At 44.6% G+C, this 26,999-nt stretch overlaps 1 protein-coding gene across 4 annotated transcripts; it reads right to left on the reverse strand.

Moving 5' to 3' along the window:
• Positions 1 to 462: 462 nt before the first annotated feature.
• HNRNPUL2 (heterogeneous nuclear ribonucleoprotein U like 2) lies at positions 463 to 26,254 on the reverse strand. Of its 4 annotated transcripts, XM_048512738.1 has the most exons (16): positions 25,437 to 26,254; positions 21,433 to 21,565; positions 20,473 to 20,546; positions 19,557 to 19,696; positions 15,340 to 15,555; positions 12,140 to 12,230; positions 11,918 to 12,030; positions 10,999 to 11,262; positions 10,051 to 10,173; positions 9,431 to 9,559; positions 7,667 to 7,835; positions 7,324 to 7,524; positions 6,253 to 6,297; positions 5,664 to 5,764; positions 5,368 to 5,475; positions 463 to 3,414 (listed from the first exon to the last, which is right to left on the reverse strand). In XM_048512738.1, the coding sequence occupies exons 1-16, from the start codon at positions 25,933 to 25,935 to the stop codon at positions 3,346 to 3,348; spliced, it is 2,475 nt and encodes an 824-aa protein (XP_048368695.1). In that variant the 5' UTR covers positions 25,936 to 26,254; the 3' UTR covers positions 463 to 3,345. The 4 variants fall into 4 exon arrangements, with proteins under 4 accessions (XP_048368695.1, XP_048368702.1, XP_048368710.1 ...); XM_048512745.1 differs by lacking the exon at positions 6,253 to 6,297 and having other exon boundaries at positions 25,437 to 26,252; XM_048512753.1 differs by lacking the exon at positions 15,340 to 15,555 and having other exon boundaries at positions 25,437 to 26,251.
• Positions 26,255 to 26,999: the final 745 nt, after the last annotated feature.

Below are 26,999 nucleotides of genomic sequence, written 5' to 3' on the forward strand. Positions count from 1 at the left end.
TAAAGAAATCCACTTTCATTTTAAGCCTAACCCCCAAAGTCACTGCTGTACCTCACATTTGGAACATCTATAAATTACAGATTACAGTATGGATCGTTTCTGTTAAAAAATACTTTGGATTTATAACCCCCTCCCCCTTCGGTCCTGTAAGGAGACTCAACTCCTTTCCTTTCCTCTCCCCAAACGAACACCTTGAGTTAATTGTGACTAGCGCAAGGTCACCCAGCATGAATGTAGGGGTGGGCAAACCCGGTTCTCCAGATTTAAGGTTCACCTGTGCTAAATCATTACACCAAACTGGATCCTTTCTCATGCACAAGAGATTCCATGAGCAGGAAAAGGAACATAAAATTGTTATAGCTTCATTGAAATAGCTGAAAGTACTGAAGATGGCAAGACGACCCTGGTAGAATTCCACCCCTATGCAACCTTGAACGAAAAGGAAGGTCCAGTTGACTTTGGTCTTTTTCAGTTTTTTTATTGGAGGTGGGGAGAAAAGACGAGCAAAAAGCATAACGACACCGAAGAAGTCAGTGCAGCAACAGAATGATGTGGAGTCAAGCGAATGGTTATTTATTCTAAAAATGGAAGTTTATCAACCTACATATGCCAGAATTGTTAAGGAAAGAAAGTTACAGATGTAAACAACCACAGTTACATGTTCAATGGCAAACCCCTTTTTTACTGGCCACTTAAACGTTTTACAGTTTGTAAAAACATTTACAGCCTCCGTTTCGCTCGAGCTTTCCATCTACAGCAACTAAGACATACAATCATGAAAAACACTAACAGATTTTAAACAGGCTGGATTTCCTTTTTTTGTAATTTTTTTCCATTTAATTATTTTTCTTTTTTTTTTAAACAAAAATGTGCAGAAAAAAGAAGACATCTACCGAAGTTGCCAAGATTTCGCGTTCTGATGGTCTAGGATGCGACAGTTTGAGTCATTCTCCCCAGGGAAAAAGTACTGTAGTTCTCGTTTAACTGTGACAGATACTTCCCAAAGGTGTTGAAGCTAGTCTGGGTCCGGTGCCTGTTCCACCTCATCTTGTGATCCTGAAAGACACACCAGGGGGGACCTGCTTGCTTACATCAAGGCTGCCGGTGCCATTGTGCTGGAAAGAGCACCCCAAATTAACACTTCATAGCATCAAGACATCACGCACCCACACAAGTGTTCAGCTACTGAAGATATTTGCGCGCTCTCGCTCTCTCTCACACACACCCCTCTTCCCCAGAAGAATATTTTCTAATGGCCTGAAGCGTTTAAAATACCAGTTTAACTTTGTTATAAAAACAGTTGTCACACAAACATTCTTGAATACACACATGCATGGAGATAGAAGAATCCTGCTTCTCTCTAACTCCTGTATTTTGAGCAAGGGCAAGAGGGCTGGGAGTCAGCTGCCTTCCCCTTCCCTCTACTCCCTTATCTAAGGATCGATGCCTTCTGGAGCTGGCAGGCCTCCATTCTTTTATCTAGCTGGGATGCAGGAAATTAGCACTCTCGTGGGGAGACAAAGCAACTTACAAAGGCTTTTTGAGTGTATTCTAAAAAAAACCCCAGAATTTTAAAAGAAAAATTTAAAAGTTTGAATTTCAAACAGTGAATCACAAGGAATGGAGGCAAATCTTCAGTCCCTGTGGCAGGAGATTCAGACACAATTAGGTAAGCTGGAGACAGATTCAGAAACCAGGGATAGTAACACCATTCACATCCAAGGAAGGAGGGCATCCTGTCCTAAAAAGCCTTTCCCCCAGTCCCCCCTCCCCATCCCTTTTGTTCTGTGGGAAAATCTTATGGGGAAGCAAAATTAATTATCAGATCCCTGTATTTTAGGATGAGAAATACTATTCATCTTCTCTCCCCTACCACCTTAAAAAAGAGAAAGAAAAAAGAAGCAAGAGAAAGATGCCCGCTACTGAACAAACCCACTTGGCTGTTTGAAAAGGGATAGTTTTTTCCCCTCCATGTAATCAGACAAATACCACAGAGAACATCTTAAGCACTGGGCACACTAATTTTTTAAAAAAGTATTTCAATAGAAACCCACAGAACAGACCTCAAACCCTCTGAAAACTGAACTTCAAAGGCCAGGTTTTGGAAAGTTAATATTTTTCAAACGAGGGGCACATACAACTCTCCCCCAACCCCCTAAATAAGCATAGTCCCTCTTTTTGCCCCCTTTCCCACTTAGTTTCCTATATACAGAGCCTACCAAGTTTGTATCAAAACCACAACAAGCACAGAGTGAATTGAGTCCTCTCCCCCACCCCAGCCTGCTGCCCCCCCTGCACTAAGTGTATAAAATTGTTGCTATTCTCAGCGTTAAGCTCCTCAAAAGGGGACATTACATGCTTGCACAATTTTGCTTATATACATGTTAGGCGCCAACAATGAGAAGATCCTGCGGAAACCCTGAGAAAAAATGTTCCTTCCACTCCACTGACAAGAGCGCAGATGCTACACAGAGAGAAAGGGGCCAGCTAAGCTTTGGGAGGAAGGGCATGTGTGCAGGGGGACACCCAGGGCAGCCTGCTTTGGCCATGGAAAACGAGGCAGCAGCTCTACAGCTCAAATTCTCAGACTTCCTTCTGCGAGATGGATTACAGTATCACACTAAGAGGGTTCAGGAAGACTCCTGGAGGAGCAGGGAGAGGCTCAAGAGAAGCCTCGGGCCTGGGACACACAATGCCCAGCAGGCCTCCCAGCAATTCACTGTCTGAAAACACAGGCTGAACACAGAGAGGAAAAGGGAGCACCACAACCTCCTTCTCCGCGTCTCCAAGATGGAATATGTGTCACTCAACATGAAGAAGATTCATGCCACTGTCCACCCACCAAAAAACAAAGTGGCAAACAAGAACCTTAAATATGGTTTTCCTGCAATAGTTGGTGGTCAGAATGTACACTCCCCCATTTGCATGAGCCACCTTTTCCCCAGCATTCTCTCACAAACGCCCTCTCAATGAGCATCTCTCAGGAGCTCTGTGCCCCCACCCTGGCTGCCAGTCCAGCTGTTCTACGATGTCACGTTTTCCTGTCCAATCACAGGCAGCGCTAAGTGCTGCTTTCCTTTTTGCGCAGATGTTTTGATTACAAATGTCTAAACTAGGTTTGAAATGTTTTTTTTCTTTTTTTATAGAATAAGACAATATTCTTTCAACAAACTTTAAAAAAAAATTTACAATTTTTGTTTAAACCTCCCCACCCCCACCCCCCTTTACCCCTGCTGCCTCTTTCCCAACAGCCCTCTTTCCATTGGTTGCATCTTGGGAAATTACAAGACACTTCCCCTCAGTAGAATCTCGTTGCTTGGCTGAAGGGTGAAGATCACTGGGGTTTCACCGGTACCCCTGGTAGCCATAGTAGTTCCTGTAATATCGGTCTCTGTCTTGGTAGTAGTTCTGCCACTAAAAGGAAACACAAGGAAGCGGTGATTATTTTAAGGGATTTCCACCCCACTTCTCAGCTAAAAAGCAATCGAAAGTGGCTAACATAAAACCAGAAGCAATTAAAGTATCAATCCCAAGGACCCCTATTTTTTTAATTTAAGCATTTCTGATGGATCCCTAAAGCCTTCTTCATCACTGCCACACACCACACTCTGGATAGCCTCTTTTTTCAAAAGTACCTAAGAACATAAGAAAGAGCCTGCTGCATCAGACCAGAGTCCATCTAGTCCAGCACTCTGCTACTCACAGTAGCCCACCAGATGCCTTTGGGAGCTCACATGCAGGATGTGAAAGCAATGGCCTTCTGCTGCAGCTGCTCCCGAGCACCTGGACTGCTAAGGCATTTGCAATCTCAGATCAAGAATGGTAGCCATAGATCGACTTCTCCTCCATAAATCTGTCCAAGCCCCTTTTTAAAGCTATCCAGGTTAGTGGCCATTACCACCTCCTGCGGCAGATTATTCCAAACACCAATCACGCGTTGCGTGAAGAAATGTTTCCTCTTATTAGTCCTAATTCTTCCCCCCAGCATTTTCAGTGTATGCCCCCTGGTTTTAGTATTGTGAGAAAGAGAGTGTGTTATGCCTACTTCATGAAGGCTTTCATCCTCTTACATCTTTGGAACAATACAGTGAGCCCGGGAAACCTGCTTTAAAGCATGGTTGATAACAAACATGCTTGTATTGCCTATACAAGGCCAGCACAGAATTGTAAGAGTTGGAAGGGGCAAAAACAAGTCATCTTGTTTAACCCCCTGCTCAATGCAGGATCAATGTTCATCTGGTGCTGCCTGAAGTCTGCCAGCGAGGAGGAGGTCCCCATCTCCTCAGGCAGGCAATACCACTGCTGAACAAACCTAATGTCCAGCTGGTACCTAAACTTGTGTGCACCACACTGACAGTGTACTATGTGGTCGGGCCAAAGGCAAGCAGAACGATGACAACAGGCAGTTCATTCTTGGCAGTGGAGCAGATTGGGAAGGCTGTCTGACTTCATTCCCCCTCAACTAAGGTGACCAACTCCATGTTGTGAAATGCCTAGAGATCAGGGGCGGAGGGGATTGTAATGCCACAGATTCCACCCGCTGAAGCTGCCACTTTCGCTAAAGGAACTGATCTGTCAACTGGAGATCTGTTGTAATTCCAAATCTCCAGGCCCCACCTGAAGGCTAACAACCCTGTCCTCAGCTAATTCTGCACGAGTGGCTGGTTGGCTGAGCAGGAGCCATCTTCATTCTATGTGGGTGCTCTGTTTTCTGTTTACTTTCTCTTTCCATTCACAGGCACAGCTGATTCTTCTACTTTAATTTTGTTCTTGCTGCCTGTGGCACGTATAAGCTTTCTAGCAAAGCCCTGGCAGCATGTGGAAACGTACTGTCCCATCAGAATGCTCCAGGAAGCAAGTTCCTGTCTTACTGCCCTCAAAGCCAATAAAGAGCTTAACAGGGGCAATAACAAGTCAAACCAGGCAGCCGGGAAAGGGAGGGAAGCAGGAGCAGGTTCACTCACGATAGGCAGCTTTTAAATGGAATTCCCCGAAAGCTACACTTCTGAGTTTCAAGCATTAGCACCAGATTGTTTTGTTAGCTCAGATGTCCTCACTTTCCGTTGATGCTTTTATTTCTGTTGCCACCTGAGTGGTATTTTGCAGAGAAAGTGCTGATTTGCTTTTATTATTGTGCTGCTTTTTCATTTATGTTTTTTTTATTGTAAGGCCCTTTGAGTAACTTCATCACGAGGTTGAACGTTCGGGCAGGCACTACTGTCCTTTGCGCTGAGAATAAACACTTCCTTTGCAGAGCTATTATAGCCATAAGTGAAAGACAGTTCTAGCAGTAACGACCTCCAGGAATGGGCTCAACAGAAATGTGCACAAATCTATCTCAAAAGAGTTTGGCTTGCAACCTCTTACCTCCCGATTGTAGTCCCTGTAGTAGTCTCTGTATCTGTTATACTCATAATCACGTCCATAGAAACGGTTGTAGTCCCCCCTGTATCTGTCATAGAAGTTGCGGTAGCCCTGCAAGACACAACAGCATTCAGCCTGGGGCAGTCCACAGAGAATCCCACGTCTGTCCTGAATACCCACCATTTTTCAAGCGGTTTAAGCGGCTCCACCCGCACCATGCCCCTTGAAGCCACTGTAATTAATTTTCAGGTTCTCCACTGCCGCCTGCTTGGTGAACAAGAAGCTGAAGGGATACTTACACCACCACCTCTGTTCCCAGGCTGTCCCCAGTACTGCTGTTGCTGCTGCTGCTGCTGCTGCCCATAAACCCGATTGTCATAACCTCGGCGCTGCCCACCAACTGAAAAGGGGGAGGGGCAAGACAACAGTGTCAACACAGCTGCAAAATTAAGAACCTCTGCTGCAGCCAAGCTGCCAGCTGATCTGAGGTCTCCCCAGGAAGGCAGCACATGTTTACAGAAGGAAACATTAGAAAAAAAATGGGGAGGCGGGGAAGCTAAGTTGCTATCCACATTCTATACCTTTCTCAAAAGAACAGGCCAAGAACACAAAAGAACAGTTGCCATGTGCAGATATATTACTGTCAGCAAAAGCTTCTCTGCAACTTGCTGGCCAGTCAAAACCTCACTTTTCTCCTAAATCTGCTGCCAGGGGTGATCATTGCAAAAACTGACAACATACAGACTGAGGACTATACAAATGTCTCCCCAAACATGATCTCAATGCAGTTTCTCCCAATCCTCTACCCCAAAGCAATGCTGTGGTACCCAACCCCCTTCCCACCTCCCTGCCCTGCCCCGATCCCCGCAGACCCCATACGCTACTCACACAGCAGCCCGGGGGGGTGCTGCATACTTGGATGCCTGGGCTGAGCTGCCAAAAAGAAAAAGAAAGGCTCTCAGTGACCATTTAGTTTCCAGCTTTCTCCCAAATCCACTACAAGGGACTGCCTTCTCTGCCACAGAAACTACGCCTGCCGCGGGCTTCAGCAGAAGCGATGAACAGGGAGCCTCATCATTGAGCAAGAAGCAGCAGGTGCATAGAACACAGGTTAAGAGACAGCATTACAAAGGCCTATCTAGTCCAGTGAGTGCTGTGCTACAATCCGGTGTGGAGATAGGAAGAAACTGTAGAAAGGACCAGGAAGCAGACATATATAGACACATACATACATTAAGACCAATGGCATATTCAGTTCAGATAAAACAGAATCCTTTACTGGCTAAAGGAGCAAAAGGAACTTAGGAAAACCTTTCCTAGATTGCTTGCAGTAACAAGACCCAACTGATGGACTCTCTCATCCCTGTTGCTCAGGACTGTAAGAGCAGAAGAACCAGGCTCTGGCCCAAAGGAATGAGACAGGGAGGAAAGTAACTTAAAAAGGGGAGCCCCAAAATGAGACTGGAAACACAGAAGCCACACAAGTGTGGACGACTGTCAAACTGGCACCTTGGGATAAGCAAGGATAGGCGGAGAACGCTGAGTCCACCGGGCTTTGTTTCTTTTGTGCTTAACAATTCTTACTCTGTGTTTCCATAGGGATAAGGGCAACTTGCCATAACAGGCTATACAACTTCGATACGTGACATTCTTTCCAGAGGGCAAGAAGTTGCACCATGAGTCTTAATGGGTCAAAAAAGTTCAAACACAAGTGAAAATAACTGGACTGGCACAACCAGATGCTGCAAACATTTCCTTTCCCGAAGGCAATCAAGCTCCAATGGAGAACAGCATATCTGGAAGGCAAAGTGTGCTGACACTCCCAATGGGGGTGCCACCTGGGAAACCCTGCCTTCACAGAGCAGGCACATACTTCCTTGGGGGCACTCCCTCAACGCACATGGACAGCATTTCAGGATAACTTCCAGACCGCGGTCCTTGCTACCTGCAAAGACTCACCATATCCCTGGCCACGGTTGCGGTTCTGGCGGTTGCGTTTGTTGCGGTTGTTGCGTCTGTTTGTTCGCTTCTCGGAGGGCGGAAGCAGTTTTCGGGCCTCCTCCTTGTATTTGGTAACCAGGGGCTGAGCCTCTTCCTTTGCAAGCTCTTCGTACAGGACTTCATCGATGTAGTCACACTTCTCCGGAAGGGAGAAGTTGGCTGAGATCAGAAAGGGACAGCAAGAAAAGATGTAGGGGTGAGAGGGAAACTCTTGGGTTGTCCTGCTTCTCAGGACGGAAAGAAACCTCTGGCTCCACTACCTGCCCAGATGTGTTTCCCCCAAACCCTTTGTTGAGCCCACCTTTCATTTCCAGCATCACTGACTCAGGCACATCATCCTTCTCAGTCTCCTTCCTCAATTCCAGCCTCTGCTTCCAGTCCTCTTCATTGGGGACAATTAAAATCACCTTGCGTGAGAATCCCTTGAAGTTAAGTAGCTTCCTCCGTTGGCCAGAATTGTACACATTACACTGATGAGAGGAAAAGACAGGCATTAGAAATACAAACACTCCCACCCCTCACAAAGGGCCAAGAGCCATAAAAAATGCCCTATAGTCCTACTTGGGCAGAATAGAGATCACACACTACCATAAAGCCAGAACAGTGTAGTGGTTAAGAGCAATGGATTCTAATCTGGTGAACCAGGTTTGTTTCCCAGCTCCTCCACAGCACACTTTTCTCAGCCCCACATGCCTCACAAGGTGTATCTTGTGGGGAAAGGAAGAGAAGGAGTTTCTTAAGCTGCTTTGAGACTCAGTTGAAAAAAGCAGGGTATAAATCCTCCTTCTAAAGCCATAATAATTTGGCTTCTAGCCAATTACGCCAGCTCACCCAGCTAGTGAAGTCAGAAAAGTAATTTCCCCAACATAGCATTTGACCTGGAATTTGGCTCAAATGTGAAATTATTTGCAAAGAGCTGCCAACAGACCAAAGGTCTTCCTAGCCCAGCATTCCATCTCCAACAGCAGCCAGCTATAATGCTGCCAAGATGATAAACATTTGAGCCCAAGTACCTGAGGTTGGGTCCTACTTATCTGTTCCCACTATCAAGAGAACTTCCCTCAGTGTAGGAATCACAGAAGGTTCCCTGAACAGTGAGAAGTGCCACCATTAGTGGAATGACTCAGCAGAAAGCACACCACAACCCCAAATTGAGTTTTCGCTTCCATTTTCAACTAATATGACAGACAGCGGCATGAGTTTGTCTGTTCTTAAACATTAAATCTTGCAATGCGTTTCATGTGGTTATCATGCAGGAAACACAACAAAGATTCTTTTCACCTTCCAGTCAATTTCACAGGGTGGCTACAAATTATGGTATAATGAGATTAATTTCTCTTTTTGCACATGTTACACTTTTACAACCCTATTTAACATACTTTACCCTCAAGCTGTTCTTTTTGTACTAACAATATCAACCTCTTAGAGTCAGTCAGTGCCTTTTATTAGCATAAAACAGCAAAATATAAAATATTGTTCATCAAGAATGAACAAAATAAACACAGTAAAACAGTGACTATCATTTTGAAATAATCGCCAAAAAGGAAGCAACTGTTCGTACCTCTTAGAGGAATTAGGATCTAACCCCTTAAGAATCTGTCCCTTTCTGAAGTTTACTTCATATCATTTTTAGGTTCCTGTCTACATGTTCAACTCCCATGAAAAGATTTCACCTCCACCAACATGAAAATGTAGAATGTCCATTATAAGTGTGGAGATAGGGGATGCCTTCCAGCCTACCTGGCAATTGAAACTACTCCTCCCAAGTCTGTCAATTCTCACACAAATTATAGCTCTGCTCTTTCTCTCCCACTGTTTAAAAACATACCTGGACAATTAGATAGCATTGCTTAAAAGCTTTTTAGGCTCAGAAGCATAAATCTAGATCATGCTATAGTCACACACAATCAGTCTATTCTTCACCATTCAAAACTTCCTTTTCCTCAAGGGAGACCCACATGTCACCTTCCCTGCAGGTTCATGAAGCCATCAATACATTTCTTACTCCAGCAATCTTTTAAAATCACAGGTATAATCACATTATAGAGATCATAATACACAGTACCTGATCAAGAATGAAATTCCTTTTTGTCCTGGGGGCAATCTGAACCAGCTTACTAACACAACGGGCAGCTTGCTGAGTTAGTTGATCTTGACTTTTGGTGTCCAGTTCTTCAACTTCAGGCCCCCTGGTCTAACAAGGGAAAAAATATGGAGAGGAGCAGTTAATCAAGTCAGACATGCTCCAACCTGCTGCTAGCTTAATTTCAGTGTGAAAGCCCAGGACAAAAGCAGCAAGTTTGGGGAAGCACACCTATTCCCCTCCACCATTAGAAAAACGGGAAGGTTTGGAAAGCATGAAAAACCCTCCTGTGAAATATTTTTGTCTTTGGAACAAAGACAAGGGTTTTATTCATTCCAATATTTTTATGTAAGCCAATTTAAAGCATTAATACCTGTACATACTCTAGACAAGTAAAGCCTATATTCAAACATGCCTAATTTTTTTCCCACTGTTATCTAATACAGCCACCAATAACAAAACCCCCGAAATTTCCGATGCTGCTGACACAGAGAAAAGTGAAGCTGACAGCAACCAGAAAAATAGTCAACATTTCTGCTATCGGGTCCATCTAGCCAGGGTGAGGAAGTCTCCTCACTTGAACATAACCTTTGGTAGCTTACTCTCATTTGGAAAAGAACAGCATCCGTCCCCAAGACATTGTAGCGTTTGTCTGGATTATCTTGGATGTGCTTCTGCGTCCACTGGGTTTTCCCACACCCTGGTAGTCCAACCATCAACAGCACCTAGAATGGATGAGAGAAAAGCCCAGATTTAGAAAAGAAAAAAAAACACCAGTGGCATGAGGAGTGTCGTCCTATACCATGCCAGCAGCTGCAACAACTCCATTAAGACACTATCAGTGTGAATTCAGACAGAGACCAAAACATGATTCTAACCATTACACAGGAAGAAAATATAGCTTTCTTTTCCTCCTGTCCCTCGAGACAGAGAAATAACATTGTGCTAGGGAATGGAAAGCCAAGGTCCACACCTGCTCAGCTGTGAAGCTCACTTTGGGCCAGCTACTTATTTATCAGTCTAGTGCACATCACAGGGTTGTAATGAAGATGGAGGAAAGAAGAACAGTGTGAGTGTCTCTGGGTCCCAGTTACAGAGAAAAGGTGCAATAAAAATAAAGGGAGAGGAGGATTCCTTCATCTACATTTTTTAAAAACTACTAGAAAGCCCGCCAGTTGTAACCTTCCATTCTTTTTCCAAAAGACATTCTACTTCTCACAAATAGCACTAGTGAAACTAAGGTGGGTGAGACAGAGGAGATGAGGCTTTTCTTCCTAGTGCACATTCTTTCAGAGTCTGGAGGTGCACAGGACTCAGCTGCTTCTTGCAAGCAGATTCAAGAAGAACAATGTCCACTCCCACCCACAGTCCATAAGAATCAGATTTCACCTGCCTTGCCTGGAGGGTAAAGATACAATCCAGTAGCAAAGCCTAGCTCAAAGAAGGAAGGGTAGAGGAGGTGGTAACAGCTGTGGATACACAGTACACACCTAAGAGGGTATATAGAGAAAAAGTGATTTCTGTGAACAGAACAATGAAGTCTACATTACCTCACACTCCTCAGTGGTCTTGGGCGGCTGAGGGGTGCGCACACGATCCTCAACAGGTACACTATGAATGAACATGTATTCCTCAGGAACTGGAAAGAATGGCTCCTCCTTTTGGCCAAAATTCAGCTCCACAGAGCAGTTCTTGCACAGCACATGCGGCAGCAAAGCTCTGTCACCCAGCGATTCCTTGCTGATCCGGAAGGCCACACCCAGGTCTTCCCCGTTCTTGGAGAAGGAGAGCTCCACCTCATCGCTTTCGAAGTTCTACAACACAAGGCACAGAAGCACGTGAGCAACAACCCTTCCAGCAGCAACCAGACACAGCTTGTCAAAGAAACATGCTTCTGAAGCCATGTTCTAATAGTCTTGGAACACAGCAAGTTGGCCTTTGGCAGCCCTAGCCAACAGCATGGCCAGTTATGGGGACACCCTTGTAAGCAGCATCAAGGCAAACCTCCGCAATGGCAAGCTGAATGGTACAGCACCATGGAAAGGAAGAAGAAGAGGAGTTTGGATTTATATCCCACCCTTTAAGGAGACTCAAAGGGGCTTACAATCTCCTTTTCCTTCCCCCCACCCCCACAACAAACACCCTGTGAGGTGGGTGGGGCTGAGAGAGCTCTGAAGAACTGTGACTAGCCCAAGGTCACCCAGCTAGCGTGTGTTGGAGTGCACAGGCTAATCTAGTTCCCCAGATAAGCCTCCACAGCTCAAGTGGCAGAGCAAAGAATCAAACCCGGTTCTTCAGATTAGAGACCACCTGCTCTTAACCACTACGCCATTCACTGCATGAGCTTACTTAGAATTATGCATTACACTGTGGTTGTATGTTAGCACAGTTCCCCCAAACCCAGCCTACTTTGAAGATGGCAAGGAAGCCCCTCAAGAGCTGGCCCAAGGCCTCTCTTACTGCACTTACAGCAAAGCAACTGATCACATCATTCTCCCCAAAGGGCTGACCATATTCTTCGAACTGCCCATTTTCAGCCTTCAACCCTCGTCCATCGTAGCCATAAGAAAACTCATCCTCACCTGGAAGAGAGCAAAACTTATTACAGCTGTACCGTGGACAACAAGACCAGAGAAACTGCCAACACCTTAGCTGAGCAGAGATGCCACCCCGGAGGACATTTTTGTTTACCTAGCTGTGTACGAGAGAGATCGACAGACCATCCAACGCGAAGCAGTGAGGTCTCTGTGCAGCCTTCCTTCAGTGGGAGGTTTTGAGCCACCTAAGACAGAGGAAGGGAGAGCAGCCACCTGATGTATCTGGTGAAATGCTGGAAAACAGGCCTAGGAGCGACAGCCATTCCAGCCTAGGCCAGCTTTCCCTGCAGACTTTTGCTATGATGCAATGAGTTCTATTTAAACATAGATCACAACATTCTCCTTCATGAACAGGTCCCCACACTGCCTTCATCTGAAGCAGTTAATGCTATGCCAATATGGAAACGTCCCCCTCATAGCCACCACTGAGTTCTGTCTGCAGATGTGAACAATAAATTCGTTTTGTCAAAGGCTTTCATGGCCGGAATCACTGGGGTATTGTGGGGTTTCTGGGCTATATGGCCGTGTTCCAGTAGCATTTTCTCCTGACATTTCGCCTGCATCTGTAGCTGGAAACTTCAGAGGAACTGATGATAGTAAAGCAAGAGGAGTATATATGCCAGCCACAGATGCAGGCGAAACATCAGGAAAAAATGCTATTGAAACAAGGCCATACAGCCCAGAAACCCCACAATGCCCCAATACATTTGTTGTTTGGTCCTTCTGCTGGCAGCTCTCCAAAAGTGAGCAACAGCACCTTTGAGCAATTGCCACAGTAGTTTCAAGGTAGTTATTTTACAGCAGAAGCAAGAGACTTGAATGAAGGTCTTCACCTCATCTCCTCGGCAAACAAAAGTCATCGCTCCCACACATACACTGGGGGTTTATCTTTCCTTTTCCAAAGGGGCTAAATTCGTGCAACCACAAAGGCACAGCCACAGAAAGCCTTGAATGTACCCTAGTTGGACAACAGTGGCATTTCCCATGAAAAGGCCAAGAGGGAGCTAAATGGATGGTCTGGAAAGAGAAACCTGATGGGTGCAGCGCCTCTGAATACATTTCGTAACGTTCAATCTCAGGTTTGAAAGTGATGGGGGTTTCTGCAGACACACAATATGGAAAATGATGTTGCCGACTGGATGTCTTATTTATACATCACATTCCTCAATGAGGCTTCCCTTCTATTTCAAATTTGAAGGATGTAGGGCCAAATCAAGGCGTGCCATCTCCCTAATCCGGGAACAATCTTTCTACTCCCAGCTGTCACTTCCTAGACAGCTCAGCACAGGTTCATAGGAAATAACCTACCGCTTCCTGGAACATTTACATTAAATAGATAATATTTAAGAACTACATTTGTATAACCTGCCTTCATCAGGCAGACTATAAAACATTTTAAAATGTTCAGACAGCACAAGACATCCAATAGACAATCAAATAAAACTAGCATTACAGAACAAGGGGTAAAAAAAACTGACTAAAGCATGGCATACCATAATGCAGAAAGTGTGTTACAAAGGTTAAAGACAATGCAGTAAAAGCAAGATGATACATACAATAAACTTCAAACTTATTCCCTTATAAAAGCAACCTTTTGAACTGTTCCCTTATACCACAGTTCTAAGCCCCTTTTGTATCTATTAAAAAAGGCACCCCTGAAGATTTCTGTTTTGCACATTCTCTAAGATGACAAGCGTGGGGACCCCCTTTCTGACCTCCTCAACTAGGCTATTCCACAAGGAACACACACACACACGCGAACAGGCAGTTGCCAATGTTACCCATTTGCAGGGTGGCACCTCCAGAGTAATGTGCCTGGATAAGTAAAGCTGTTGCAGCACAGCATAGCAGAAAAGTAGGTAGGTCCAAGGCAATAAAATAAAGGGCTTTATAATATCCAGAATCTTGAACTGAACCTGGTAGCTGACTTGCAATGCAGAATGGGCATGAAACACATGTTCTGCCTGGTGTCCTATAGCAACAGGGGCGTGGCATTCTTTACAAACTGGTGCCTCCAATGTATTGTCGAAGGCTTTCACGGCCGGATTCAACTGGTTGTGGTGGGTTTTCCGGGCTATGTCCACGGCCACACAGCCCGGAAAACCCACCGCAACCCACCCACCTCCAAATTTGGCAGACCCACACAGAGTGCTAGCCTCAAGATAATCATGGCTGATTTGCCCATGTGCCTCTCTAAGTCAACGCAGCAGGCTATTTTCTGTGTCAAATGAAGCTGGAAGAATGCATTAACTTATTTCTCTAGCAATAATGCTGGAACCAATATAAACCCTAGGCTCCTAGCTGTCAACAAGGGTCAGTGGGACCCCACTGGATAAGGGAAGAATAACGGCTTTCAAGGCCTTCTCAGCCAACATTAACTATCTTATCAGGATTCAGTTTCAGCCACAAAAGTAAAGTCCAGGACTTCTACATTATTACCAGGGGATATGGATAAAGGAATATAGAGTTGGGTGTCATTAGCATATTGATGACAGCCAACTACAAAACCACAAATGATTTATCCTAAAGGCTTTACATAGAGATTGAACAGCATGGGGGATATGACTGTTCCTTGTGGGACCCCACAGGACAGATATCATGCTGATGGGCTCTCTGTCTGATCCATAATGAATCTTTTACACTAATCCAAAACACATCCCGATACTTGCTTCTCTCCAAATGTCTGAACCATCTGGTATGGGCCACCATATCAATGACTACTTGATAAATTCAATAGAATCAACAAAAGAGGCATGGCTCTTGTCTACATTTAGGCAGAGATCATCAACAAAAGCCATCACGCCATCTCCATTGAACAGACGGGCCTGAAGTCTTACTGAAAAGGGTCAAGAGCAGATGAGCCATCCAGAAAGACCTGAAGTTGATTCATAACCACTCCATGCCCAGAGAAGGCACATTAACCACCAGGAGATAATTGGCTTCATCACTTTTCTGGAGTGATGGAGCCCCAAGTCAGTGTTTTATGATGGAAGTCAAGGACTCATTAATATGGTCTTTGCATGGTTTTAGCAACCAGGATGGACAAGGATCCACAGCACAAGCATTGGTTTGCACAGATCCCAAGAGACCGTCAACATCCATCGAGGTAACTGTGTCCAAAATGATCTAAAAATGGACCAGACAATGCCATTTCTTCTGTCTGGCCTTCTCACAACCAGCATCCAATCTGAGAGATTTTAATCAGCAAAGTATTTTTTTGCAAAAGTCTCACAATTTATCACCTGTTCCTGAGTTTAATGGCACAGATTTAAGAGTCAGCAAGTGCCTAAATACCTTCAACAACTCAGCTGGTCGCGAACTAGTTGATTCATTGGGAGTAGAGAAGTAGGCTTTCTTTGCCGCTGTCAGCGCCGCCTCATAGGTCTTCCAATGAGCTCTATAGCACGCTCTGTCGGCTTCACTCTTAGTTTTCCGCCAACGCCGCTCTAGACGTCTCCCGGCCCTCTTCATGTCACCCAGCTCCGCAGTAAACCAAGGGGCTGGGCTCCACTTCGACGGCGGGATGGGATGGAGGTTAGCTAATCAGCGACCACTCTTATGTATCACCGGCCATCTTTGAAAACTCCCACCCCCATCTCTACCGGCTCCCATCTACACTGAAATTCCACATTCATTCATTGCAAGGGCATTTTAGTGGGTGTGGCAACTGCCGCTCCTCCCCTATAAACAAACATTTTTGTGACACCAAAAAAGACTTCAAATTTATTGTTGGCTAAATATGAAATCAATAGATTCGGTTGTATTAACCGAGGTTTAAATTAAATCAGTTGTTGTGAATGGTCACCATGCTTTTTTAAATTTCTAGTTTCGCCAAACGTCACAGCCACACTGTTCATAGACTTGGACCCTCTATCACTCTGTGTATTTCTCATGTGCTGACTGAGGATTCTCTTCAGCTGTCTGATGAAAACAGGCTCTAGCCATAATAGGTTGTGCTACAATAAACCTGTGAAGTCTTTAAGGTGGCACACGATTGCTTAATGGCTTATTTGATACAACAGACCAACACAGCTACCCACCTAATTAATTAATTAGTATCAGGACTTCAGCAGGGCATAGCCAAGGAGGATGTTTGCAACTGCAGTGCTAAGCCCTACAAGTACCCTAGTGCACACACAGACAGCCTCCCCCTCACCAACTGCAGGTCTCCAGCGGCCCCCTACTCAATCACTGAAGAGCAAGATGTCTGAAAGAATAAGCCTACCACCCCCTCCCCAGCAGATGTTAAGACCACCCCAGCCCTTGTTTTCTCTCCCCACACCTGCTGACGGCATCAAAACAGAGAGCTATATGTACTGCTTATCAGTGGTGGTGAACCTTTGGCACTCCAGATGTTATGGACTACAATTCCCATCAGCCCCTGCCAGCATGGCCAATTGGCCCTCCCTGCCCTCCCTTGCATGTCACCCCTCCCCCCTCTCTCTTCCCTTGCATGCCACCAATTGGCCATGCTGGCGGGGGCTGATGGGAATTGTAGTCCATAACATCTGGAGTGCCAAAGGTTCGCCACCACGGGCTTAGGCGCTACAGTTATTTGCAAGAAAGCTCTTGGCTTCAGCTTTGTTATTAACCATAAATGAGTCTTTTGAGAGAGGGAGCTCGGGGGGACCAACAATCAGGACAGTTCAGCCCTGCCTGCAGAAATAGTCATTTGTGAAGTGAACCAGCCCTGAGAGTACTGGCCTCACACTTGCTTGTCTGCTTATTTAGGAGCTGTGGTACAGTCATTCTGAATTTGAAATGTGTTATTACTCCCTCATTGGTGACCAAAGCAGAAATATTGTTTTATGGCAGTGGTGACAAACCTATGGCACAGGTGCCAGAGGTGGCACTCAGAGACTTTTCTGTGGGCACGTGTGCAGAGTTTGTCATTGGGGGGGGGGGGATCACTCCCACACACACATCTAGGCTGGCCTGGGCATGATCCTTTACCTGGCAGTAAGTTCGGTTGCTGGCAATGGGGCTTGCTTCTGAGTAAACCCTCCTAGGGTTATGATTCACCCATTCAAAGTGTTGCACGGTTGCTTCACCAAGCTTACTCCTGAGTAACGAGTGCCTTGGAGCCAGCCATTTTTTCTAAACTGAAACCTCAGTATTCAGGTTAAATTGCTGTGTTGGCACTTTGCAATAAATAAGTGGGTTTTGGGTTGCAATTTGGGCACTCAGCCTCAAAAACGTTCACCATCACTGTTTTATGGTGATATTGCCAAGCGACTGGATTCGATCCTATTGATATTCCACTGATAGAAAAGGAATATTTTCCCAATTGCTCCCTTTCCTGTACCTTCTACAAGCCACATAGATTTTTGTTTTTGAAGATTCACTCAGACCCCTTTTGGAGGAGGATGTGTCACGGCAGGCTACTGAGAGAAAGGGACAGCAGGGAAATATTGGCTTCCATCAGCAGAACATCAGTAGCGTCGAGAAATGTATAAACATTTAAGATACCCAAAATTTCTGAAGTCCTGGGGGTAAGATGCCCCCTTCAAACAAATTTTGGGAACATCTGAAATACATGAAATAATTTCCGATCAAACGTTATTTCTTTTACTGACGATATTAAATGGATCATTTGCTACTTAGTGAGCATATAACTTTGCACTATTTGACAAATTTACGAATTCTGAAGTATTACCTAATATCTTCATTTTCTATAAGGAAATGTTTACTAGAGAAAGTAGCAAATTGCTGCATTATGCCACCACAGAACATGAATCTTTATTACTACCTGACAGGTAGGAATAAATAAGCTGAAGGTAGAAAATAATTCTGTAATAAACAAAATATGTTTGAAAAGAAACTCTCATAGAATAAGAACAGGCAACACAGCAGCAATCCATAGAAAAGAGAAATGCCGAGGAGGATCTTGACAAGTATGCAACATCTCAGCAGTGTTTCCACCTCCTTCCAGTCTGTACGTATAATGCTGGACATGTCCAGAGGTCTGAGACTCTTGGAACAATCCAAAGGGCTCTTGGCCTGTAGCCCAGAGTGAACCAGTAGCTAGATGTAAAACATATGCAGGGTACGATTTTGTCTGAGTTTTATTTATTCTGCTTGTGTACATTGTCGCTTGTTTAAATTAAATGTTTCTCTGAACATCTCAGGGTCAGGGAATAAATGAAATAAATCCCTTTACTAATGCTGTGGGGTGGAACATTTTCCATATCTTTTAAAGAAAACCTTCTCCTCTCCCCGCCTCCCCATGCAAATATAGTCTAGCTACAGTTGTCAAGATTGTTGTGCTGTAGATCAATCATGTTAGATGGGCTAAGCACGGGTTATGAAGGATGGACAAATTCCAGTGCTTCTACAGGTCCAGGCACAAACATGGAGTAGTTACCTTTTGTCACTAAATTTAAAAATTACTATTATTTAAGTTTGGACTGGAAAATTTACCCGCAAAAACCACATCCCTGTCCAGGATTAGGGCTGTCAGAATATGACACAGTAACATTGCTGAAACCAAGCAAGTTTTATCAGAAACCTTTGTGAGAAGCTGCTCAGAAAATCCATGTAAGCCCTACTGAAGGACAGGCAAGATACTAATAAGCTAAAATAAACCACAGAGCTGCACATGTGAAGACCAAAGAAAAATGAAAGAACATCAACTTAAATAACTACTATACTTTCTTAAAATGCCCACATACACAAAGAGATCCAGAAGGGGCCAAAGTGCTACATGCTCCCATTCACATTGAAGGGTTCTCTTTCATGAGCACCCCCAAAACAGTTTGCCCAGATAAATGCATCGTGTGTCAATCTACATTACTCAGATCACACTTTCTGCTGAAAATGTCAAAGAAGTCAAGTGACAATGATGCCCTTTTACCACTTACACTGGCCAAACCAGCCATCTCTCCTCAGGATAAGTGGTCCCATGCTATCAGCTGAATGTCTGGAAACACACGGGAACCAGCTGATGAAAATTTTAATCTCCCTCAGCTACTCAATAACAAATTTAAAAGCTGACATACTTCAGCCAAACTTTCAAAGGGGCGGGAAGAAACCTGTGGGGAAGCAACTAAGTTTATGTCAAATCTGCAGATGAATTCTATCATTCTGGCTCACAGTCAGCTTTGAGGAAGAGCTACTGCATTAATAAAGAGGGACAAAGTTAAGTCCTTTAGGCCTTTGCACATATCAACTTATTTGCCAATTTGAAACTGGTCAAGAGTGCTCCACTCTGAGGGAATTCTTTTCGACCAAATCTTGTCTTCATCTCTGCATAATTACGTAACATATCTTATATACCAGTGCAGCCTGGCCCACTACCTTCATTCTGCAGTAACTTCTTCCCACCGCTTTCTGTCTGTAACCCTTTCTGTCTGTAATATATCACACTGAATATAACTACAGTTGAAGAAAATATTTTATACGTCTGATGCTGTGTGCGCACTGACTCGCAAAAGCATTTTGCTGCAAAATGTTCAGTAAAAGCATAATTGTTTTAGTGTGGAGTGAAATTTTCATAAAACAAGCCTCCTCACCTTGGCCTCAAAGCAGACTTTCCCCTTTGCCACTCCATGTGTGCTTCTCGCCCCCGACCAAAGGTTGGGAAATTTCTCAGAGAACAGCGGCTGCCCTCCATAACGGTCCTTAGTGGCTCTGAAGTGGAGATCAGATGTATCTGTGAGAGAGAGGAGAACAATAAACATTTAAAACATTTTTTTTCTAATGCTGTGGAACAGTCCTAGAAGTAAAACTTGGACATGGATGAGCAGTGCCCCGTGAAAAGGAAAAAAACTATGTGAGCTCCAGATGGTATTCAGTGATCAAATGACACTTCTGTAAACCTTTAAACCACTGGTTAATGCACAGTAAAGTCATTCTCTCCAAATAAACTCAGAGACTAAATAAAATGCAGATAGTTCTTCCTCTTCACTAGCTGGTGAAGACAATGAGGCTAATTTCTGTCTGTTCCTCTCTCCAAAGTTTCTACTTCACTGGGTTCTCTCTTGGCCTCTCACATCATGAAAAAAACACACACACAGTATTTCTGTATCAACAATTACTTTCACTGTAACTGCATCAAGGAAGCTCTAACATAACCCATCCTAAACATAATTACAGTTTTCGTCTACACTATCGTTACTGTAATGATATAGCATCACCAGAGGGCAGATCACTAATACTCTTTCTGACATGGGATGCAACCAAAATCCACTGGAACTTTACTTATGCACAGATTTCTCTCTCATATTTTTATCATGCCCTTCCTTCCCAAGTGCTCCCTTTTTTGGCACTACAAACACCTGGCGAAGGAGGTCATGAAATAAATTTTCTGGTTCAGAGGGGATTTGAACTGGGATCTTAAGGAGCCTAGCCCAGTCACACTGGTTTACATGAAGTTATGCTTTATTGGGTCATTATACAGATGTAGTACTGTAAAGAACAAACACGTACGGGTGTCCAAAATCACAGCATTTTCATCATCTTCTTCTCTAGCCTCCTCTTCTGGTGGTGGTGGAGACTTGGATCTGCATCAAAAAGGAAGGAAACAGCAGTATGATCAGGTTAAAAATGCATTCAGCTCATAAACTGGTATGTAGAAGGCACTGGCACCAAAATGCCACAATTATTCTCAATCTCCTGTGCTTCATTTAACATTGCTGCATGTCTTTTGTTTTTTTTGCATTTGAGATCAAAGAACGTCTCTCAGCTCATTTTACTAGGGAAATCATAGTAAGAAATAGATTATAAACCTTCTCACCCCTCCGCCTGAATAAATGCTAATTCAGAGTACTCTCTTAGCTTAAGAGACACTGCTCGAAGCACTGCCAATCCAAGAGATACACGTCTGCTTTACAGAACATCACTTCAAATAAAAGAGAAATGTATTTTTAAAAATATGCAGATACTGGGAAATGCAGGAGTTGAAACAGGATTGAAACTGTGAGAAATACTATGAAGTAAAGCATTTTAAAAATCTTTTTAAAATAAGAGATGCTCATGAAGCCAAGATGCTTCCCATTTTAGTACTAAAAATCGCCTTGATTGCCTGAGTTTGCCTAATGCAGAACAAAAGATAGTTTGCTATTCACTGGTGGATCACTAGCCAATCCTTGGTGGAACATCAAGAACCTGATAACTGTTATGATTTTTGCAAAGTGGTATGACCCAGCTAAGCATGTCCTATTTTTTTAACTAAGAGATTATACTTAATACAGAATAATTTTGTCACCTAATATGTCCCCTATCTTGTAAAAATCCATCAGTGTAAGGGATCTGGTACTAAACAGATAAAGTATTGCAGAGTGTTTACCCCACTCCTGGCTCAGTGTGACCAACCCCCCACAAACCCTAGGCTTCACTGTCTGAACATAAGCGGGCTTGAATTCCTTGCCAAAACCATGTACATCTCACCGGCTGTTGTATGCCTCTTCTCGAAACTCATAATAGGCACGGCCGTGCTCTTCCTTCTCTTCACGCTGTCTTTTTAGTCCACGGCGTTCTCCATCTGAACCAGCCTGCTTTGCTTTCTCATCATCTTCATTTGCTATGAGGAGAGTAAAGGATTAAAAAAGCAGTTTATATTGAAGATCATCTGAAAATTATTCTTGCTATCATTTTTACCATACTTAATACCTATTAAGTATTTATCTTGAATTCTTATGGCTTATCTTGAATTCTTGGTGTTCAGGTGCTTGGGAGCAGCAGCAGGCCATTGCTTTCACATCCTGCATGTGAGCTCCCAAAGGCATCTGGTGGACCACTGCGAATAGCAGAGTGCTGGACTAGGTGGACTCTGGTCTGATCCAGCAGGCTAGTTCTTATGTTCTTATGTTCAATGTAACATAAACAATCACTGTAAGCAATCCCCACATTGTAAGCAATCCTGGTGTTCTAGCCAGCATTTACTAATTCATGCTATGCAAGACCTGAAAGATGAAGTAACATTTTTTTTGCAGCACACCCAAAACATCCACAAATTGAATCTGGGGTAAATTCAGTACTCTGAGGCAAATATTGTTAGGTGGCAATATGTCCCCAAGTTAATGCATGTTTGTGGAGCCAAAATGTTTCTTGATACCTATCTCTGAACCCTGGCGATTAGAAACCAAAAATAAAAATGTGAAATAAAAACCCTGCTCTTTTAATCACTAATGTTACTTGCATGTAGTATTTTCAACCCCACTGAACACATTCTCCGTGGTGAGAGATGGTACAATTGCTAGGAATGCCAGACTAAGTTTTGGGAGACCCAGGTTTGAATCCCTATTCCGCCTGGGAATTTTACAGGTTGACCTTGAATGAATCATACTCTCAGCCTAACCTACTTCACATGGTTGATGTGAGGATCAAATGAAAGGGAGAATGCTGTAATCTACTATGGGAATCTGCTGAGAAGAAAAGTGGGGTATGTTCTCCAGTAAGAGTCCACTGTACAAGCTAACCAACTGCAAACAGAACACTTCCATTTCAATACTTCCTTGGATCAGAAACTCAGGAGACAATTTTTCCCCCACAGTGCATTACATTTGCTGAAATTAAATGAAAGCACTCAAACCCAGAAATCTATGGATTTCAGTATTGGTTTTACATCCCAGGTGCTGTTTTGTTCACAGAGAGAACAACTGAACTAGCTTTGCTTAAAGTTGTACAACCAATATCCATGTCCATTCTGCCACAAAAATGCAACCAGAGTGAAATTTTCCCTCAGATTACGCACAGATTTATAAAAGTTTCCTTCTGCTGTTAGATTTCAGAACTTCTGCAAACCAAGGACAGATTTTGAACACATGCAGAAATGGGACAAAGTCAAAGATAAAAACCTCCAAAGAACTTATTGTGTGCTTCACAGTAACTTCTTATTTCTTCCTTTTAAGTCTCTCAGAATGACCAATTCTGCCACAATGTTTTCATGAATAGAAACCATTACATTTTCAATCATTAAAAGAAATGGAGTATCTGGTAAGTATCACAATCATGCCTGAGAGTCTTTTCCACTTATCAATACTATGCTTGCTACATAGAACTGTTCATAAAAGTATTGTCGATTTTTCTATCATAAGCACATCCAGGCAATTATATTAAGAATATCTGAAAATTGCAGCCAGGTGTCATGTGACTCAGAAGCAACATGTTAAACTGCTCTTAATCATTACGCTTCTAAAAATTTTAATAAACACACATTTGGTATAGTTTTCATGTTTACGATAACCAAAGTTTTGTTCTCAAGATTTCATATGGAATTTCTACTCTCTGGTACTGAAGCTTCCAAGTACCACAGACAAGAAAGACGTAAATTTCACAGGTCTCTGAACATACACAAGTAATGTAATGAGAGATGTGACTGAAACATTAACACTGATATAACTTGAATCCATGGCCCCTTCTGCACACGCAGAATAATGCACATTCAACCCACTTTCACAACTGTTTGAAAGTGGATTTTGATATTCCGCACAGTAAAATCCAGCTTCACAATGCATTGAAAGTGGATTGAAACTGCAGTACGCTACACTACAAACTATTAGAGCAGTTTATACTAAAACAAAAACCTGTCATATGAAGCAACAGTGTGAGCACCTGCCCTCTCAGAATAGCACCTAAAATCTGAGAAGCACTACCATGGAAATATTTTGCTCCATTCTCTAGCTATCCAAGACCAATATTATCCTGCTGCATCAAATACCTATCAGAAAAGTTTGCACTGGTTTACAGAAGCAGTGCAAAATATCAGTGAAGAGTCTGACTGATGAACCACAACTTTCCAACTCAGTTTTAATACCTGCTGCACACTCTCCATTGTGACAATCCACTAGTCTACCAGGGGAAAGCAAAATGGGAAGGGAAATGCTTTTGAGAATGTTTTGCAGTTCTGAAATAACGTGGAGCACTCTGAACATTTGAAGCATATCACATGAAATGCTAAGAACTACTACTAGATGAAAATACAGCTATGGTGCCCAGAAAGGTTTTTCTACCCATCACATTATTTAATTACCACATTTTGATATTGTGCTTCCTCCTAGCAGCTCAGGCTGTCATATATCTTTTTCTCCCTGCCATCACCTTATGTCAACCATTCGCAACAACCCTGCACAATAAGGGAAGTCAACAGCATCTGGAGCCTCAAGGCTGAGTAGAGGTTTGAAATTCAGCCTTCCCTGGTTCCAAGTCCAAGAATTCTAACCCATGCCTCAAACTGATTCTCTAATCATCTCTATAAATCCAGAACTATAAATATTATTACAAGAGTAATACTCTCACACTTCAAGCCTGTCTTCACATAGAAAAACCCAAAGACACCTGTGAGTGAAGCTTGACTTGAACTGGGGGCTCTTAAAAACACTCATACCACCAGAGCGCCTGAACTTCACAGTACACATAAAAGATACAACCTTGCTTGTCCTGAGGCCTTTACCATCTAACATCTGACAGGGAGAAACCAACAGAGGGAACGGAGGGAAAAAAGGTGGAAGTAAAGGTGAGCAGGGAAGGAATCTGTGTTCAGTTACTGTAACAATTTGTAAGATTTAAAGTCCTAGAGTATCTTAAAAACAGAATTTTAAATGTCAGAGTACACATAGGCTGATTCTGCATGGGCCAAAAACAGCAGTGTGAAAATGGTGTGAAAATGGTGTAAAAGGGTTTAAAACAGTGTAAAAGGGTTTATACTGTTTTCATACCGTTTTCACACCACTGTTTTTGGCCCATGCGGAATCAGCCTGATAAAAGGTCCAAAAGCACGATATTATGCATATTTACTTGGGAGCAAGCCCTAGGAATCTTTACATGTAACTAATAAATACACAACTACTGCGGTGAATCGTGAATCGTGTGGAAGCTATAAAGACTGGACGCGCGAATAAACTAGATAACACTTCAAAGTCTTTCAGTTTCGCCTCCCCCATACAGAAACCTACACAACACCGATCCATCATTTTACGCTAGCTGCACAATCCTCTACAAATTTATTCCTGGATACACCCACTGCATTTTTAGGCTTGCGTCGTAAAGGTGCAATCCAATTCGGGGAGTGGGCGCTCTCCGGGATACACTTCTGAGCCAGTTTCCAAGGAATCTGGGGGTCGGGATGCAAAACTCGTGTCGTCTCATATGGGGATTATGTGCCTATAGGGCTTTCTATCGCGTGGCGATCATGATGAACGGTTGAGGTTGGGAGAGAGACTCAGGCTGCGAAATCGCCACCACACACACACACACGCACACCCCTGGGATTATTACACGACAGGAAAACAACCAGGCGAATCACAGCCGAAAAGATCGCGGGGTTCAGCGTCAATCCGCGTCCTTCCCTCCTCCTCCTCTTCCCCACCCACGGCGTGGAAAAGAAACGAGCCCTGGGCCCTGCGTGGGGACTCAACGACGCCCCTCCGCGCCCGATCCCCTTCCCGCCTTACCGGCCTGGTCGTCTTCTTGTTTGGCCTCCGCGTCTGCCGCCGCTTCGTCCGCGCCGGGGCCTCCTTCCTCCTGGGAGGGCTGAGCGCCGTTGACTCCGCCGCCGCTGCCGCCCGCCTGGGCCTGGCCCTCGCCCGCATCCCCGGAGGGCTGAGCAAGGAGGGCCTGGCCCTCGCCCTCACCCGGCCCAGACTGCATCTGCTCCTCCTCGTCGGCCAGCAGCGCCTCCTCGTCCTCGTCTTCCTCCTCCTCGTCCTCCTCGTCTTCTTCGTCCTCGTCGTCGTCGTCGTTTTCGCCGCCCGCCAAGCGGGCCCTGGCGAGGCTCTGCCCGGCCACCACGGCCGACTCCGCCCCGCCTTCGTCGGGCCCGGCCGCCAGCATCTCGGCGTCCAAGGCCTCCTGGAGGCGCTGGGCCAGCTCCACTTTCAGGCCGCGGGAATCCAGGCCTCTCCGCCCGAGCTCGGCCCGCAGCTCCGTCACCTTCAGCCGCTTCACGTCCATGGCGCGCGCGCTCCGCTGAGGGGGGAGGGGGGAGGAGGAGGGAGGGGGAGGAAGAAGAGAGACGAGAGAGAGAGGGGGAAAAATTAATCGGCAAGAAAGGCGCTTATCCGGCTCGCGCTCTCGCCGACGGAACTGCGCCTGCGCAGTTTCGCTCTCTCCTCGTTTTCTCCCCCAATCCTCGCGCTCGCCCGCCTCAGCGGCGGAGGCCTCCTCCCGTGCAATCCCAGTCGCGCGCGCTAAGGCCACTGCGCCTGCGCCGGGGAGCGGGCCTCGTTGCTATCACGCAGGCGCCGGCTGGTGCGCAGGCGAAACGGGAGCGACTGTTTAGAGGAGTGGCCGCGTTGCGCAGGCGCGGACCTCTGACGCTCGAGACGCCGATGCATGCGTTTTGAGTAGACTCGGGGAATTGCGCATGCGTATTCTTAGTTGTACTCAGCGTGCGTTGGCTCTCTCTCTTTTTAAAACGCCACCCCTCCCACAGGGTTCAGAGCGCAAAAGATGGACTGTGGCCGTAACGTTAATACGCTTGCGTGGCTTTTTTTCCCCTCTCTCTCAACGGGTCTCCGCTTGGTACTGCGCATGCGGTGACTGGTTTTTGGCGCTGCGGCCTACTTGCACAATGGTAAATTTTACGCGGGTAGGAAACGGCTCGGCTGTCCCGTGGGATTTTTTAATTGGCTAAAGCTCACCAATCGCAACGAATACGTTACTAATCTGCCCAGAAACAGTCAAGGTTTATTTCTGATTGGATGATTGAAGGCGAGCTTCTGCTTTGCGCTTCTATTCTGAAGCTGCCATACTGATATTTTCCATTTTGCCATACTGATATTTTCCACATTCCCCTTCGTCAGTATTCTGCATTTTGAGCAAATGTGTAAAAGGCAGAAATGCAGTTTTCCAAATGCTGTAATGTTGTCAACACTGCTTTCCCATGTCAGAGGAAGCCACACCTATTGAGGCACACCTGCCTTGCAAATAAAGTCTGTCATGACAAAACAGAGCCACCCTTTTTCTTTTCCTCCCAACATGTATGGCAGGTTGTTGTTTTTTAAAATCCCTGCCAT

Source organism: Sphaerodactylus townsendi, linkage group LG01 (genome assembly GCF_021028975.2).
Source record: "Sphaerodactylus townsendi isolate TG3544 linkage group LG01, MPM_Stown_v2.3, whole genome shotgun sequence".
NCBI lineage: Eukaryota > Metazoa > Chordata > Lepidosauria > Squamata > Sphaerodactylidae > Sphaerodactylus > Sphaerodactylus townsendi.